At 41.4% G+C, this 15,764-nt stretch overlaps 1 protein-coding gene across 6 annotated transcripts in view; it reads right to left on the bottom strand.

Moving 5' to 3' along the window:
• Positions 1-8,914: 8,914 nt before the first annotated feature.
• Positions 8,915-15,764, bottom strand: part of Znf326 (zinc finger protein 326) — a 41,233-nt gene continuing 34,383 nt past the window's right edge. For all 6 annotated transcript variants that reach the window (XM_035447859.1, XM_027425886.2, XM_027425887.2 and 3 more), the window contains 3 exons: positions 14,814-14,944; positions 13,567-13,662; positions 8,915-10,083 (listed from right to left, as the gene is read on the bottom strand). In XM_035447859.1, the coding sequence (XP_035303750.1) occupies positions 9,751-10,083; positions 13,567-13,662; positions 14,814-14,944 (560 nt within the window). In that variant the 3' untranslated portion in view covers positions 8,915-9,750. The remainder of the gene's footprint in view (positions 10,084-13,566; positions 13,663-14,813; positions 14,945-15,764) is intronic.

Genomic DNA, 15,764 nt, shown 5'->3' with positions numbered 1-15,764 from the left:
CTCTGAGGTTCTTGATAGAGGGAGTGGTTCGGGAACCCTGAGATGCTTGTTGTGAGCAATGAGTGAGGGAGGCTTCTAGCTTTGACTCTCCTAACACCTTTAACAGACAAAGCTCAAATTCCATACTTGATTTTATTACCTAGACCAGTGGTTCTCAACTAGGAGTGATTTTGCCTCCTGGGGGCATTTGGCAACTTCTGGTTGTGGTAACTGATTTCCTACTCCTTCACTTTGGTTAGGAAGAGGTCAAGATTGCTGCTAAGGAGCCTTCAAGGCACAGGACAAGCTCCCATAACAAAAGAATGACCAGTCTAAAATGTCAATAGTGCCAAGACTACAAACTCATGCTCCAGAATGAAGAATGGGAAAGTGGTTCAGTGGTTAGGAATGCATACTATTCTTGCAGAGGACCCGAGTTCAATTCCCAGGGCCTAAGGCAGCAGCTCACAACCCCTACCCTCTTCTGGCCCCCATGGGTACTTGTATCACACACACACACACACACACACACACACACACACACACACACAATTTGTTTTTTATCAGAAAGAACCACACAAACACATTGTTAACTCAAGGTCTCTCCAACACAATTAATATGATCACAGTAACCATTGGATTACCTGCCTCAACTATAGGTCAATGAAGCACAAATACAACTTGTAATAACTATGAGTGAATTTTTACACACACACTTCAGATATATTAATCAGTCATATTCCTTAATACTACATATCAAGTCCAGGGTCTCAAGAAAGCATTACTCAATTAGCATTCCAAATTGAAAAATACCGTACTTAACTCTAAATGGTGAGGTTTTTCTTTTATCGCTTTCAGCTTGTAGAACGGAAAGGGCTTAGCCTATTCCTTCTGAGTTCACAATTACAGCATTCATATGTTCAGTGGCCTGCAGCTGGGTATGTGTGCTCCCTCTAGGAAGTTTATAACTTGTAAGAGGAGTTTTATGCAGAATACAAATCGGGAGTATTACATGACTACCTCTTGAGGCTGCTGAGTTGTGCAAACAGCACTGCTTTATCTGACGTAGTGGCTTTCAATTGGTCTGTCTGTTCACCCCAGGGCTGACTGGAATTATGGAACAGGGACATCACTGCCGTACCCCAGCTGCTGCAGAAAGAAGGGAGATTTATGAGTATTTGGGTTTATACTGAACCAAGGATGCAGAAGCTACACAGCAGGGAGTCTGGCGACTCTAAATTGTAGGCATTATGCAAAAAGAAAATGCAGAGTGAGGTGTCGAGGGAGCCCTCCAGCAGCAATAGGGCATCTTTGCAAAATCTCCAAAGAATAAATTTAACAGTTATTAAAGAACACCACCCATTGTTGCAAACGCTGAACTTTATGCTACCAGAAGGGATACTGGGACTCTCAGGAAAACATCTGTCATTTAGTAGTGACAGTGACCTCAGCACAGACAAGCAATTCAAGTCTCAGCTGAGAAGAATGAGTTAACCCTTTGTGGGCAGCCAAGCTTAGAGAATTACCATTAGCAGTTATTGATACTCTTGCTCACTGAAGATCTTTGATGCCAAAAGAGAAAGACGATTAATAACTAGGATTAACTCTGTTAAATGAGATAATATTTTCTTCCCATCATATCAAATCGCAGGGACTGGATTTTGTTAGTTTGGACAGAAAGCCTACACAAACCTTGAAAAGAAATGAGTGCATACAATATAACCATCAAAGTAGATAAAGAAAACTCAAGACTAAGTCAATTTTCTTCAGTATAGCCACAAGTAAGTTTCCCATGCCCCTGTAAACAACCCAATGGACCTGTATAGGCCATACAGAGAGATATGAACGTAGAGAAGGTTGAAGGAGGACTGTCTGGGAAAAGGGAAGGAATTAAAGGTGCAGGGGGAAACAAGATGGTAAGGGGGAATGAATATGGTAAAAATATATTATATGCATGTATAAAATGTCATATTGAAACCAATATGTATAATTATCCTCATGTATAATTAATACATACTATAAAAGCGGTTTTGAAGAGAATTAGAAATCTTTAAACCCAAATATCTATATTCGTCTACACACTGATTTACCAGCCAACACTTGCTTTACTTCTGTCTCTGATAACAAAATCATAAGCTCTGCTTGTAGCAGTAGTGAGCAGTAGCAGCCTCAAGCACTTGACAGAGCAAGGCGCTCATTCGTCCCTCTTTGGAGCAATCCCACACAGGAGGCAATGTCACCTTCATCTCACCCATGACAAATTAAAGCATTTGCTCAGTGCCTTTCCTGATGCAAAACTGTAACATGACAATGCAGGGTCTGGCAAGAATGGAAGATTTGCCCAATCTCGAGGCCAACAAACTGTTACATGATGTCATTGTAGGAAGTCTAGTCATCTCTTCAAAGGGAAGTGTTGCTTCTGCTGCTCATGTGCACCTCAAGTACCATGAGCATGCACCCAACTGTGTACATGATAACACTATTTCATTGTCCCAGGGGCAAAGCCAACTTAACATGCTCCCAAACTGATGTAGCCTCTTCCTCCTAAGCCTGTAGTTCTGTTTCTCTTACCCTGGGGAGCAGTATCAGCATCTATCTGTGTCTAGAAATAATCAGGAAAAGTGTAAGGGGTCATGAGGAAACATACAAAAAACATTAGAAATGATATGTCTAAGTCAGTGGACTCTTTCTACTTTTTGGTTATATTTCTGTTTTCAATACACTGTAACACTATTACATCCTTTCAGAATAAAACCAGAAATAATAAATTTAGAGAGAAAATTCCCCCTACCCAAATGTAAGTTCCCTCGTCACAGATGAGCACTATTTGTTTATCTGAAGATATTTTTCCTACGAACAATCTATCTTTACAGGCTGTAATACAAATAGCTTGGACTTTATGTATTTGTACGTGTATAGAGTTTCCCAAATGAGATTCTAATATATAACACAAGTTGCTTTTTCTTTCCTAAGTCAACATATGCAGGCTCTTTCTTTATGATGCCTACTGAGCGTGCATTGTGATACCTATCCCATAATTAACCATCATCCTTACCGATGAGCACACAGGTCATTTCCAATTTCTTGTCACTACCAGGAATGTTGTGAAGACCAGCCTCACAGAGACCTCAGCAGCTCTTAAACCAAAACAGCCCTCCCCTCTGCCCCCGCCACATGATCATTTCTGATGCTAGGGTGCATCCTGCCACTGATGACGAGGATTTCTTTTGTGAAAATCTTTGTGACATCTTCCTGTGAGAACAAAAGAGCATCAGCTCAGTACAGCCTGGGTACCTTTTAGATTAGACATTAACAGTTACCGCTTCAGTACAGCTTCGGTGCCTTTTAGAAGTTAACAGTTACCACCTCTTCAGACCTCACAATTTCAGCAGATGTGTGGCTGTCTTTACAGCTGTGGACCGATGAGTGTATACATCTTGGTAAGGGCATTTCTTCACCAACAGAGGCCATTGCAAATCTCTGAATTAGCTGGAGTTATGGATTTAATATACTCTTGCCACTTACATGTATTTACAAACATTTTGCTGTGATGCTCTTTGACCCTCCAGTAGCCCTACTCCTGCCACCCTTAGGCTAAACTCAAACTTACAAATGTTCCTTCTGCCTCAGCCTCCCAGGTGCTAGGTTTACCAGCTGTAGACCGGGTTGCACAGCGTTTGACTTACTAAATCTGTACCAAATCCATCACTTTTTCCTTAGGACTTCCGGGATGTGTTTCTTGTTGAGAAGATTCTCTATTCCAAAACTAGAAGCCGTTTTCTTACCTCTTATTTTAGCACTGTTGTGTGCCCCTCAATCTACTTGAAATGTGTGTGCATTGTGTGGTATAGGCCTTTTCCCAATGTCATAGACAGCAATCATCTACATAGTTGCTGGGAATCTGAACTCTGGTTTTCATTCTTAGTCAACAAACATTTTATACACTGAGCTATCTCCCTGGCCCTAGAAAATCTAGTGCTTACTACACAAGAATGGAAAGCAGAGTTCAAATCCCTGGAACATACATGAAAACCCAAGCATGGTCACACACAGGCCTGTAACTCCAACACTGTGAGGGACAGAGCCAGGAGCATCTCTGGGGCTTGCTGGCTACCAACCTAGCTCCAGCATCAGGGAGATCTGGTCTCACAGGAATAAGGAAAAGCATGACAATGCAGGACACTCAGCATTCTCCTCAGCATTCCTGAGTACAGGCATATGCACCCACACGCATGTGCACAAGCATGTAATACTCACATACACACTTCTACAAATGCTCAGACATTCGACTTAGTGTTTTATAATTAAGTTACCCATTCAATGCCTTAAAATTTTGAGAAGTAAATTTCATTAAAAAGTGAATGAGGGCCCTACCCTGCCTGGAGAGTGGAGGGTGGATGGGGTGGGGGACAGGTGGGGGGTTGGGAAGAGGGGAGGGAGAGGGGATTGACATGTGAAGCAAACTTGTTCCTAATTTGAACTAAAAAAAATTTTTTTATAAAAATTTTAAAAAGTAGTCACCTGTTATGCAGCTTAGTCTACATGTGGGACTCCTAGCAGTGGGAGCAGAGCTGTCCCCAACACTTTTTTTTGTCTATCCATCTCTTTATTGTTCTACAATAGTTCTTTTTCTACAGCAAGGGTACCAGTATATACACATTTACAACAGTAATTCTTTTGGTAATGCAATGTGAAGTCACCAAGGCAGATAAGATTCACACACAGGGGAGTAACTGTTACCTATGATAGATGGCACCAGGTAAGAGTGGTCAGTAAAGGCTCCATGATGAGGTCACCTAGGGATTAAACAACAAGGGAGCATAAAAGTGAGAAATCATGTGCTTATCTACGTGTGGCTAAGTATTAAGCTAAAATTCTATTAATCAGCAGATTTCATGAGTAAGGTAAAAACCTTTTTCTCCATGGGCTGCTTCCATGGTTCTCCAGCTCCATTTTTACAAAAGGCAGTTAAGAGTCCTCAGTAGCTAGGCAACTGTTTAAGCAGCCAAGTTGCTAGTAGTGGACTGTTACAAGGGTAGAAGGCTGAGATGAAGGCGGATGCTTGGCTGGTTCTGCTCAGGCAGGCTGGCTTGGATTTGTCTGGGCTTCATCTGGACTTGATGGACTTAAATCAGTGAAAACTTAGATCCTGACACCTTGTAGGGGCTCATGATTCCCTCAGAACATTTTAGCAATTCTTACAGGCTTAGGCACTCCCAGGGCAGGCATGGCCTCTGCACCTCTAGACCCCTCTTTGGGCCTGATGCTTCCTGAGAACTCTGGTCTAGTATCACCTAGTGGAAGCAGCTGGCTGGGCTGGGCTGGGCTGGACAAAGGTGAAAGTCAGTGTAGAAGATTTGCTAACAGAATGGTTAACCGGTAACTTCTGGTTTTAAGTCACATAAATAATAGTATATATTTTGCAGTTTTGCTTCAAGGGGGTTCACATTTGACAGGAGCTTGCATATGCGGTTTATGTGTCTCCCAAAGGTATGTCTATTGGAAGAGTGTCCCCAAGCTTGTAACACTGGTAGGCATGTGCACTTGCTGTATGGCGGGTTTCTCTGCCTGAGTGGGAATTTTGTCTCTTGGAAAGGATTAAGGACTTTGTCCTAGAACTTTGTTGAGTTCTCAGGATGGTTATAAAAGCCCAAGCTTGACTCTGCTCAACTCTTTCTGCTACAAGCTGCAGGATTATGTAGTAATTATTCAACCATCATTTTACAAGGTCAACCCATCAGAATTAAGGATTCTGTTGGAGGATTAAACTAAGATGTAAGGCATGTTGGAGTTACTGCCTTTTGAATGAATTGGCCGTTTCTTCCTGTAGATTTCTTGCTGTAGCTTATTCCCATCTGTTACAAATTTGGGGTTTGTTTCCTATAGTTCAGCATTATTTGATCATTTATTGGGCACAATTTCCCCTATGCATTTGAGGTATATTGATAGCATCCCCTACTTACGTGTGAAAACAGTCACACGGTCAAAAAACCTGTTTCCCATAACCAGGCCTTTGTGTCTTCCTCCAATGTAAACAGAGAGATCTGCCTTCCTGCAGTTATCTTTATTGGCGAGCATTTGGTCAGCATTAAGTGTCCAGGCAAAAGTATTTCAAGGACATGGGATTACTACATGCCTAAAACTGTTTATTCATAGCCACTTAGATAGCTAGAAAATAAGCATGGCCTGGTTTTACCTCGCTTGCAGAGAAGAGAAGCAATAATCTAAACCTCACACTAAATGATTTTTAATTCCTTGCACTTATCTTCACCTCGGTTTATTAACCCAAGATTTTAGCTTAGAGATTTATTGCTTAGAATAAAGAGAAAGGTAATTGGCCATTTGCTTGTCCACAGAGAAGTAAACTTTCCTATAGACCTGCACCTTGTGGCCAAGGCATCTATAAGATGCCAGGTTCCATTTCTTGTGGGAATTAGCTTAAATCCTCTTTGTTCTACAACCTTGAGCAATAGGTGCTATCCTTATGCCTAAAAGCTTCTTTTAGCAGCTGACCGTAGCGAAAGTGCGGCTGCAGACCAAAAGTTGCACCTATTTATGCCTCTTAGTTTAATCCTCCAACAGAATCCTTAATTCTGATGGGTTGACCTTGTAAAATGATGGTTGAATAATTACTACATAATCCTGCAGCTTGTAGCAGAAAGAGTTGAGCAGAGTCAAGCTTGGGCTTTTATAACCATCCTGAGAACTCAACAAAGTTCTAGGACAAAGTCCTTAATCCTTTCCAAGAGACAAAATTCCCACTCAGGCAGAGAAACCCGCCATACAGCAAGTGCACATGCCTACCAGTGTTACAAGCTTGGGGACACTCTTCCAATAGACATACCTTTGGGAGACACATAAACCGCATATGCAAGCTCCTGTCAAATGTGAACCCCCTTGAAGCAAAACTGCAAAATATATACTATTATTTATGTGACTTAAAACCAGAAGTTACCGGTTAACCATTCTGTTAGCAAATCTTCTACACTGACTTTCACCTTTGTCCAGCCCAGCCCAGCCCAGCCCAGCCAGCTGCTTCCACTAGGTGATACTAGACCAGAGTTCTCAGGAAGCATCAGGCCCAAAGAGGGGTCTAGAGGTGCAGAGGCCATGCCTGCCCTGGGAGTGCCTAAGCCTATAAGAATTGCTAAAATGTTCTGAGGGAATCACGAGCCCCTACAAGGTGTCAGGATCTAAGTTTTCACTGATTTAAGTCCTTCAAGTCCAGATGAAGCCCAGACAAATCCAAGCCAGCCTGCCTGAGCAGAACCAGCCAAGCATCCGCCTTCATCTCAGCCTTCTACCCTTGTAACAGTCCACTACTAGCAACTTGGCTGCTTAAACTGCCCAGCCCACGATAAACTGTCAGGGTGGCCAGAGCTGACTCACAAGGCTCTACACTTACGGTCCTGGCTGGAGACCTGAAAGAAACCTGCTGATGGAGGGACAGGAGAAAAGCAGAGCTTTCGGTTTTACATCAAAGAAACATTCACAAGGTAGCAGTGTACCAACAACTGTCACTGGAGGGTTGGAACATGAGTTTTGTCACCATACGGGATATTTGAAACTGTTCATTTAAAACAGCTACCAGCAGCTGGGCGGTGGTGGTGCACGCCTTTAATCTCAACACTGGGGAGGCAGAAGCAGGAGGATCTCAGTGAGTTCGAGGCCAGACTGGTCTACAAAGCTACACAGAGAAACCCTGTCTTGAAAAATCAAACAAAACTAAACAAACAAAACCAGCTATCGGCAACCAGAAACCACCTCAGTAGGCCTCATGGATGTTGCATGGCTGCAAGAGCAACTGGAAATATCTCAGATCTCTTCTAAAAGCATCAAAACAAGACCTTGGAATTACTTCTTGTAGGTGAATTTAGGGTGGTTTTAGAGAGCTGTCTCTTTTAAAGACCTGACAGTCCTATTGACTTCAAAGGTCATTGTGTGGTTAGGGTTCAAAGATCACTGTGTCTGAGGCTCAAATAAAGGTTTCATAAGAAAGTGATGTTTTAACAAAACAGAAAATGTGAAGAATGTTCTAGAAAGCATGTCTAAATGAGAAAAAAAAATGAGATAAATGGGCCCACAGGACTGATTGACACTGAAAATGCTAACTGCATAACTTTATTTGCAAAATAATACCAGATACTTCCTTCCCATGGCACCAGCTGCCCCAGAGCTACATTAAGGGCAGACACTTCAAGCAGAGCAACACACAAACAAAGCAAATGTCCCCAACACTTTGACTGGTTTTGGGAACCTATTCCTCAAACTGGGTTGCCTTGCCCATCCTTAATATAAGGGGAGGAGCTTAGTCCTACAGCTTGTCATGCCTGCCATGTTTTGTTGGCACCCATAGGGAGGCCTGCCCCTTTCTGAGCAGAAACAGAGGAGTGGATTGGAGGGTGGGCAGAAGGAAGGTGGGGGAGGGAATGAGAGGAGAGGAGGAAGGGGAAATTGCAGTCAGGATGTAAAATAAATCAATTTAACTAATAAAAATCATTCCCCACCGGGCAGTGGTGGCACGCCCATTTAATACTAGCACTTGGGAGGCAGAGGCGGAGGCAGGTGGATCTCTGTGAGTTCGATACCAGCCTGGTCTACAAGAGCTAGTTCCAGGTCAGCCTCCAAAGCCACAGAGAAACCCTGTCTTGAAAAACCAAAAAAAAAAAAAAAAAAAAAAAAGCTGTCACCCCACCACAAGAAAAGGCCGTAGTAATTACTGCTTCTCAGTTATACAGACGGCCATCTGAAGATAATGGCTGAAAAGTCGGCCAGTCTCCTGTCCTCTTGATGCATATGTAGGTTCAGTTTATTTTGTTTTTAAAGGAAAGTATTTGAAAGAGTGAAAGAGAAACAATTCATTAATTTTTCTTAAAAACCAGAAAGCTTGATTCTTGGCTTTCCAGGCAAAACAGACACAACAAAGGAACACAACTTATTTGTATTAAATTGTATTTTTCAGGAAGATTCCAAGGTTTGACATAGGCACAGAGAAAAGAACATACTAAAGCTAGTATAAACAAGATCAGTTACAGGCTGACCTCTGAAATGTGTTAGAAAATATACAGTAGTCACACGTTTTAAAAATAGGATTGAGGAAAAATGTTTTAATTCAAGTCTTCTCAATCACTTGAAATACTTGTGAGCTAATAAACTCATACATTAAGGCAGATACTGATTTTTAAATACTCATTTAATTGATGAAATGTATTATTACTTGCAATCAAAGGAGAAAGTTTTTGTTTAGAAAAAGAAAGAAAACATTTTATTGCTACAAAGGTAACTGTACACAAAAGCTGTTAAGCCATCTTAATGCTAACTGCTATTCAATGTAAAAAAACAAAACAAAACAAAATCCCACAATCTGGACAAGATACTTGCCCAATCAATCCTTCTCTTCTAGAGTAAGTATTCAAAAACTGAATGCACACTTAAAGGTTCACTCCCGAGAGCAGCATTTAAGTTCAAATGATTACAACAGATAGAGGAGCAGTACACATCTAGTGTCCTCACCACCAACAAGGTAATAAAAATTAAGCTTAAAAATCATACAAACAATTTATCATATCTAAGTTTGGTATCTATAAAAACTAAACTGAAATCATCTGAACTTCATTTTATTAAACAAGTGCCAAACATTTAGAAATTATATAAAACAAATTTTCTATGTGGAATGCATGCAACATGGTATCAATCCATATCATAAGCTATTAAACGTCTTCCCTTCTCTACAGTAGGACAGAGGGTGAGACTCCACTCAAGTCCCGTGCCCTAACCTGACTGCTCACACTGCTCAGCAGGGCAGCCAGCAGACTCCTCCTTCCCCTCCTCCTCCACCTCTGCTCCTTCCTCCCCTGACTCTGGAGTCCCCTCCCCTCCTTCTGCAGCTTCCCCCCTTTCCTCTTCTTCCACCTCTTCTGTTTCCCCTCCTTCCTCTACTTCTTCATCCTCTTCTTCTGCCTCCTCCCCCTCCTCCCCCTCCTCCCCATCGTCCTCCTCGTCCTCCTCTTCTTCAACAGGTTCATTGATCTTCTCTTCATCCTCTTCATCCCCTTCAATCTGCTGATCCTGAGAATGATCTTGAATTTCAAAAGGATTCTCACCCTAAACAAGAGAAATTTGCATTTATAGTCAACACATGTTTTTCTATCAGTGATTCTTGCTATATCAGGGAAATACATATTTGAAGTTCTTTTTAACTTAATGACAAAACTATTAAGTATTTTGCAGTATCTAACTCATTCCAATGTGAGTATATAACTTATTAGCTATTTTATATACCATAAATAAGAACACTCAAAATACCAAAATTTTTAATTGAATTTCTGAAATCATACATAAAAGTAGAAATACATGTTTTAATACAAACAAAACAGCTGTTGCAGACGATATGCTTAGTAACACAACTACTCAATGTGCTTCTGTTCTGGGGTCCCCAAATACCTCAATGTAGCCACTAGGCACCATGCCTTTTACCTACACTTTCAAAAACTAGACAAACAGTTGGCAAACATTCACAGATGCAATTTTTTCTTTTTCTTTTTAATCTCCTGTGTGTGTGTGCATATGTTTACATATGGAGGTCAGATAACCAGCAGCAATCAGTTTTCTCCTTCCAGAGCCCAAGGACTGAATTCTGGTTATCAGGCTTGAGGGCAAGTGTCTTTATCCAGCAAAGCCACCTCAGCAGCTCTACTATTTTATCTTAGTAATTATTTCTCTGGACTGTCTCATGTGAACTGGTCATACTGAAACTGCATTAATATGGGAAATGAAGAGGCAGTGAAGCTTATTAAGCAGAATCTATTAAGGCTGGTGCTACATTTCAAGATGGACCAGACGGGAATGTGAAGAACCAAGGGTGATAATGTACACCTGGTGGTCACTTAGTGATAAGGGAAAGGGACATGAATGAAGACAATTGTAAAGGCCACAGATAAGAGGACCATGACAGATGTGGTGCCACAGAACACGACAGGCAATTAGAATGGGGACAGAGGAAGGGGGTGGGTACAGGCTGCATACAATCAGAGTCTGAAATGTCTAAATGCACCTATAAAATTTCAGCTTAGGCAGAAGAGTGTCCAGAATAAAATATTTACATTAACAGATTGCCTGCACCGAACTGACAGTGGAATTAGAGTCCCACATGGGATAGCCTAAGGTGAGCTATCGGAGTAAAACCCTAGAGTCAGTCTACACAGGGGCAGAAATGAGACAAGCAGGACACTACCCTCCAAAAATGGTAGTTTAAAGAAAAAATTATAAATGAACAGTGTTAAACAATAAAACAGATAAAGGTAAAAAAGGACTGAAAAATCGTTAGAGTCCATTAATATTAAAGATGAAGAAAGCTCCTAAGGATTTAGTTTTACATGTTTTAAATAAAAGGATTTTAATTTTCGTGTGTTTGCACATGTGAGTGCAGTGTTCAAGTGTACGTGGAACTCAGAGGACAACTTCTAGTGTCATTAATCAGGACCCTCTGTGCACCATGACTTTTGAGGCAGGGTCTCTTGACTGAGGCTTGCCATTAGGCTAGGCCAGCTCACCAGAGAGTCCCAGGGATGCTTCTAACTCCACCTCCCCACACTGAGAAAAAAAGCATGCATCCCCATGCTCAACTTTCTTAACAGGGCTCTGGGGCTCAAACTCAGGTTCCATCACTTGCACGGAGCATGGTTCACCAAATGAGCTAACTCTCAAGCCCCACTAAATAAATTTTAAAACACTGGCTGAGATAACGGATCACTGGTAACTTCAGTTTTAAAAGCACAGTGGGCCTGGGAGTCACAGAAATAGCAGCTATCTAAGAGCGTTTCTCTAGGATCAACGTCCTATCAAGTTAACAAAAAGCACATGGTAAAAGCTGTCAGATACTGGAGCTCTTTTCTTAAAATACTGATTTCTAGTCACTCTCAGACCTCCTGAATTAAAATTGCCAGGTAAAAGCTTAATAAGAAGTACTTCAGGAGCTGGGCGGTGGTAGCGCACACCTATAATCCCAGCATTTGAGAGTCAGAGGCAGGCAGATCTCTGTGAGTTCAAAGCCAGCCTGGTCTACAGAGTGAGTTCCAGGACAGCCAGGGCTACACAGAGAAACTTGTCTTGAAAAGGCAAAATAAAACAAAACCCAAGCAAACAAAAAACAGAAAGAGAGTGAAAAGAAAAAAAAAGAAAAGAAAAGAAACACTTCAGGATCCACTAACCTGAAAAGCTTGAAAATTAATTCAGAGGGTCTGTAAAAGGTTTGGGTAGTTTTCTATTTAACCATACCTTTCAAAGACAGTGACTGTATTCTTCCTGGTGAGAAGTATTCAGAAAATCATAGGCAGTGAAGAGCCTAACGCAGGGCAAGCTATCTTTTGAAGTATGGTAAGAAAAGGCAGTAAAAAATGAGGGAGCCAGAGTCCAGGAGAAATCAGGTCCCTTTATTTTAGGGAATTCATAAGCACTATCTGTCTGGAGAAGGACAGCAATAAGGGGCAGTTAGGGAGGGGGTGTCATATCCAAATAAGGGAGCAAGAATGACAAAACCAGAACACAGATGAAGGGAAAATGGTAACAAAGGTGAGGGAACATGCATAAATACATACAGAAATCTAAGGCAGAACTCATGTTGCATTCTCTCTCCCTAGTACAAAAGAATATGGAAGCGGAGATAATAAGGATGAAATCTGGGCTATGTGAAGAGGCGGAAGATATGAAGTAGTTACTATAGAAGACACAAGTCAGCCTTAAAGAAAAAAGTAAACAGAACTGGGGGCTGAGGAACAGGTCAGTCTTGGAGTGCTTGCCACATAAACACGGGACCTGGGTTTGAGTCTCAGTGTAATCACTCAGGCAGACCTGGCCCTGCCCCTTGGGAACCTGGACCAGTGCCTCCACACATGGCAAGTGGTAACTCCACACACAAGTGTGGATGCCTCTTTAGGAGACAAACTCCACCCACTTTCTCTCTCATCTCTCTTTTCTGCCTTTCTCTGAGGAGGCAGCTGTCTGTCTTTCTCTTCTCTTTCCTTCCCTTACTCCCTTACTGTCCCCCCAATAAATTTTCTACAGAAGTTCTGTCTGTAAGTCTCTGTATCCCACCCACCATTTGTCCCTCACCTGCCATGGAACATACTAAAGGTCCCATCTCGTCATGTATTGTAACACTCAGAACCCACATTTAAAAGGCAGGCCTGGTGGTACAAGCTTGTTATCCCAGAGTTATGAAGGCAGAAACAGTAGCCTCAATAAATAGGCAAGCCTCAGACCAATCACAGACTCTGTCTCAAAAACAAGGTGGATGGCTCGTGAGGTAACACACTCAAGGCTGTCCTCTGGCATCATGTGATACAAACAAACCACCATAGGAAGCGTTTTCAATCTCACGTGCACACATGCCAATAAAGCTAACATCTTGATTTCTAGGGGATGAGAAAGGAATCACTGCTCCCCGTCCTATGGTCCCAGCAATTAAGAGAAAGCAAGACAGCAAGTAAACCTCTTTCCCATGTGTGGTTCTGTACTTATTCAGAATCAATGTGATGACTCTATCACCATTCACTATACTTCCTAAAAAGCTTTTGTCGGAAGTCTTACCTTAACGAAGCGCTCGTACCTGGCCTTCACAATTGGATTATTTAAGATGCTTGTAGCAGTCAGCACACTCTCTCTTTTTATCTGTTCCTTATAAGCCTGGGAAAGACAGGACACAGTCAGATAACAGAAAGCCATGGCACGAAAAGTTTATAGACATAAAGTGGGATTTTACACAAGTCCCTATATTTAAATGACTTTTATAATAAATTAAGCTATGAACAACTATTAGCTATTGTGCTTGTAATCTAGATCATTCATGAATTAAACCCATGAACTTTCCTAAGTCAATAAAAATACAGCACTCCTAAGTGCAAGTCTAGGTGTACTAGACATTTGATTCCTATCCTTTTTACTGTATACCTCACACTATCAAAACAAAGCAATCAGTCTTCTTCAAGGTTTCCAAGTTATCACAAGAAGTATTATACAGAGGAAAGGGGGTAATATAGAGTGTGTACCAGCAAGACAGCATGGCTGAGAGTGTGTCAAAGAGTCTGGGGTATGTAAGAGTCACTTCATTACTAAACAGAAATTTAAGACAAGCCTCTTCTATTTCAATAAACTTAAATCATTAATTTTTAAGTCTTCAAATACATTTTGCAAATGGAACTCATGTTTTTTGAGGTAAAGCCAACTAGATAAAGACCAGCATAAAGAGCAGAAATATGCAGTAAAGAACAAGTGAGCAGCAAGCTGTTCAGGGAGACCCTATTCCAAAGTCACAACAGATATAGTAAGTGCTAATACTAGTTTTAAATGCATTTTTCCCAAACCATGAGAAAAATAAACCAGCTGCAATAAATGCTAACTTTAATTTTATATGTGTTTTCTCCAACTACCAGAAAAACAGGCCAGTCATAATAAAAATCCCCTTTCCTATTTGTTCTAACACACACACATACAAACTCACAAAACCATTTTGTAGCAACTTTAAAAAAATAACAAAAACTGCTTAACAACTATGATTTCCTGAATGCTTATTTTATTAAGTGTCACATGTTAGTTAACTGAATCCTTAAGCACAAAAGAACAACAGTGCCAGTCTCATCTTACAGACAAGAACAGTTACACAGGAACTTCTTTAACACCAGGATTCAAACCCAGAAAGCCTTGCCCCTGAGCCCATGACCTCAACTGTGACACAGCTGCCTCCCTCCCAGAAGACGACACATTTCAGAACACGACAGTATGTATGAAAAACAAACTGGTAAAAATCCAAGAATTTCATAAAAGGATTAAAAACTTACCTGCTTCCCTTTGACATGATCAGGAGACTTTAGGTGCTGTTGAACTGAACTGTGAAAGGCAGGGATATACACGCTGCAAGCGCTACAGTGAACAGTCTCTACTTTCATCATGTGATCGTCTGCAGTGACACCTACAAAACAAGTTCAGAGGGGAGAAGGCCCTCGGTCTTATTTTTGACAAATCAAGTTCTGACTAGTTTTCATCATCATCTGTATTCCTTAAGACAACAGGATCAGAGCGCGTAGGCATCTGTCAAGTTCTCCCACGTGCCTCATGTCTACACACGTGGCTTTCCTCCTAGAAGTGGGATTAAAGAGAGGTGCTTGTGCAGTATCTATTGTGGATGCTGTAAACCAAACTCAGGTCCTCTGCAAGATACTCCAGGCCTGCATCACGTTCCCCCATCATGTTATTCACCCACGCTTTGAGCCATTTTAGTCCATTGGTACCCTTTGATGGTGCTGTTTGAGGTTTAACTTTGTTAAAGGAAACATGTCACTGAGGGCGGGTTTTAAGTGCTTAAAGGCTTGCCCTATTTTCAGTTTGCTTTCTGCTTATGTACAAGATATGAGCTCTTAGCCTCCTGTTCCTGCCACCATGCCTGTCACTTGTTGCCATGCTTTGTGTGTGACATGCCAATGAATTTTAGCCTTATACTGTACAAGATGAAATTATGTGATCATATAGTACATATAGTACAATCAAAAACAAAAAACCTGAAACTAGTGAGAAAAAAATACTATCAAGTATTCAGATAACTTGAGTGAGGACTTGGACAAACGCAGCATGTTTTAGATTTACTTTACATTTGAATGTTTTGCTCATAAGTATGTTATGAAGGTTTTGAGTGACCGTGTGGGTGCTGGGACTCTGGCCTGGGTCCTCTGCAAGGTTGACAAGCACTCTTCACACACTGAGTCATCACTCAGCCCCAAATGCAGCACTTAGAG

The sequence above is a fragment of the Cricetulus griseus genome, chromosome 7 (genome assembly GCF_003668045.3).
Source record: "Cricetulus griseus strain 17A/GY chromosome 7, alternate assembly CriGri-PICRH-1.0, whole genome shotgun sequence".
Taxonomy (NCBI): domain Eukaryota; kingdom Metazoa; phylum Chordata; class Mammalia; order Rodentia; family Cricetidae; genus Cricetulus; species Cricetulus griseus.
Note: the sequence above shows the minus strand (reverse complement) of the source record. Positions and strands in the feature narration are given on the sequence as shown.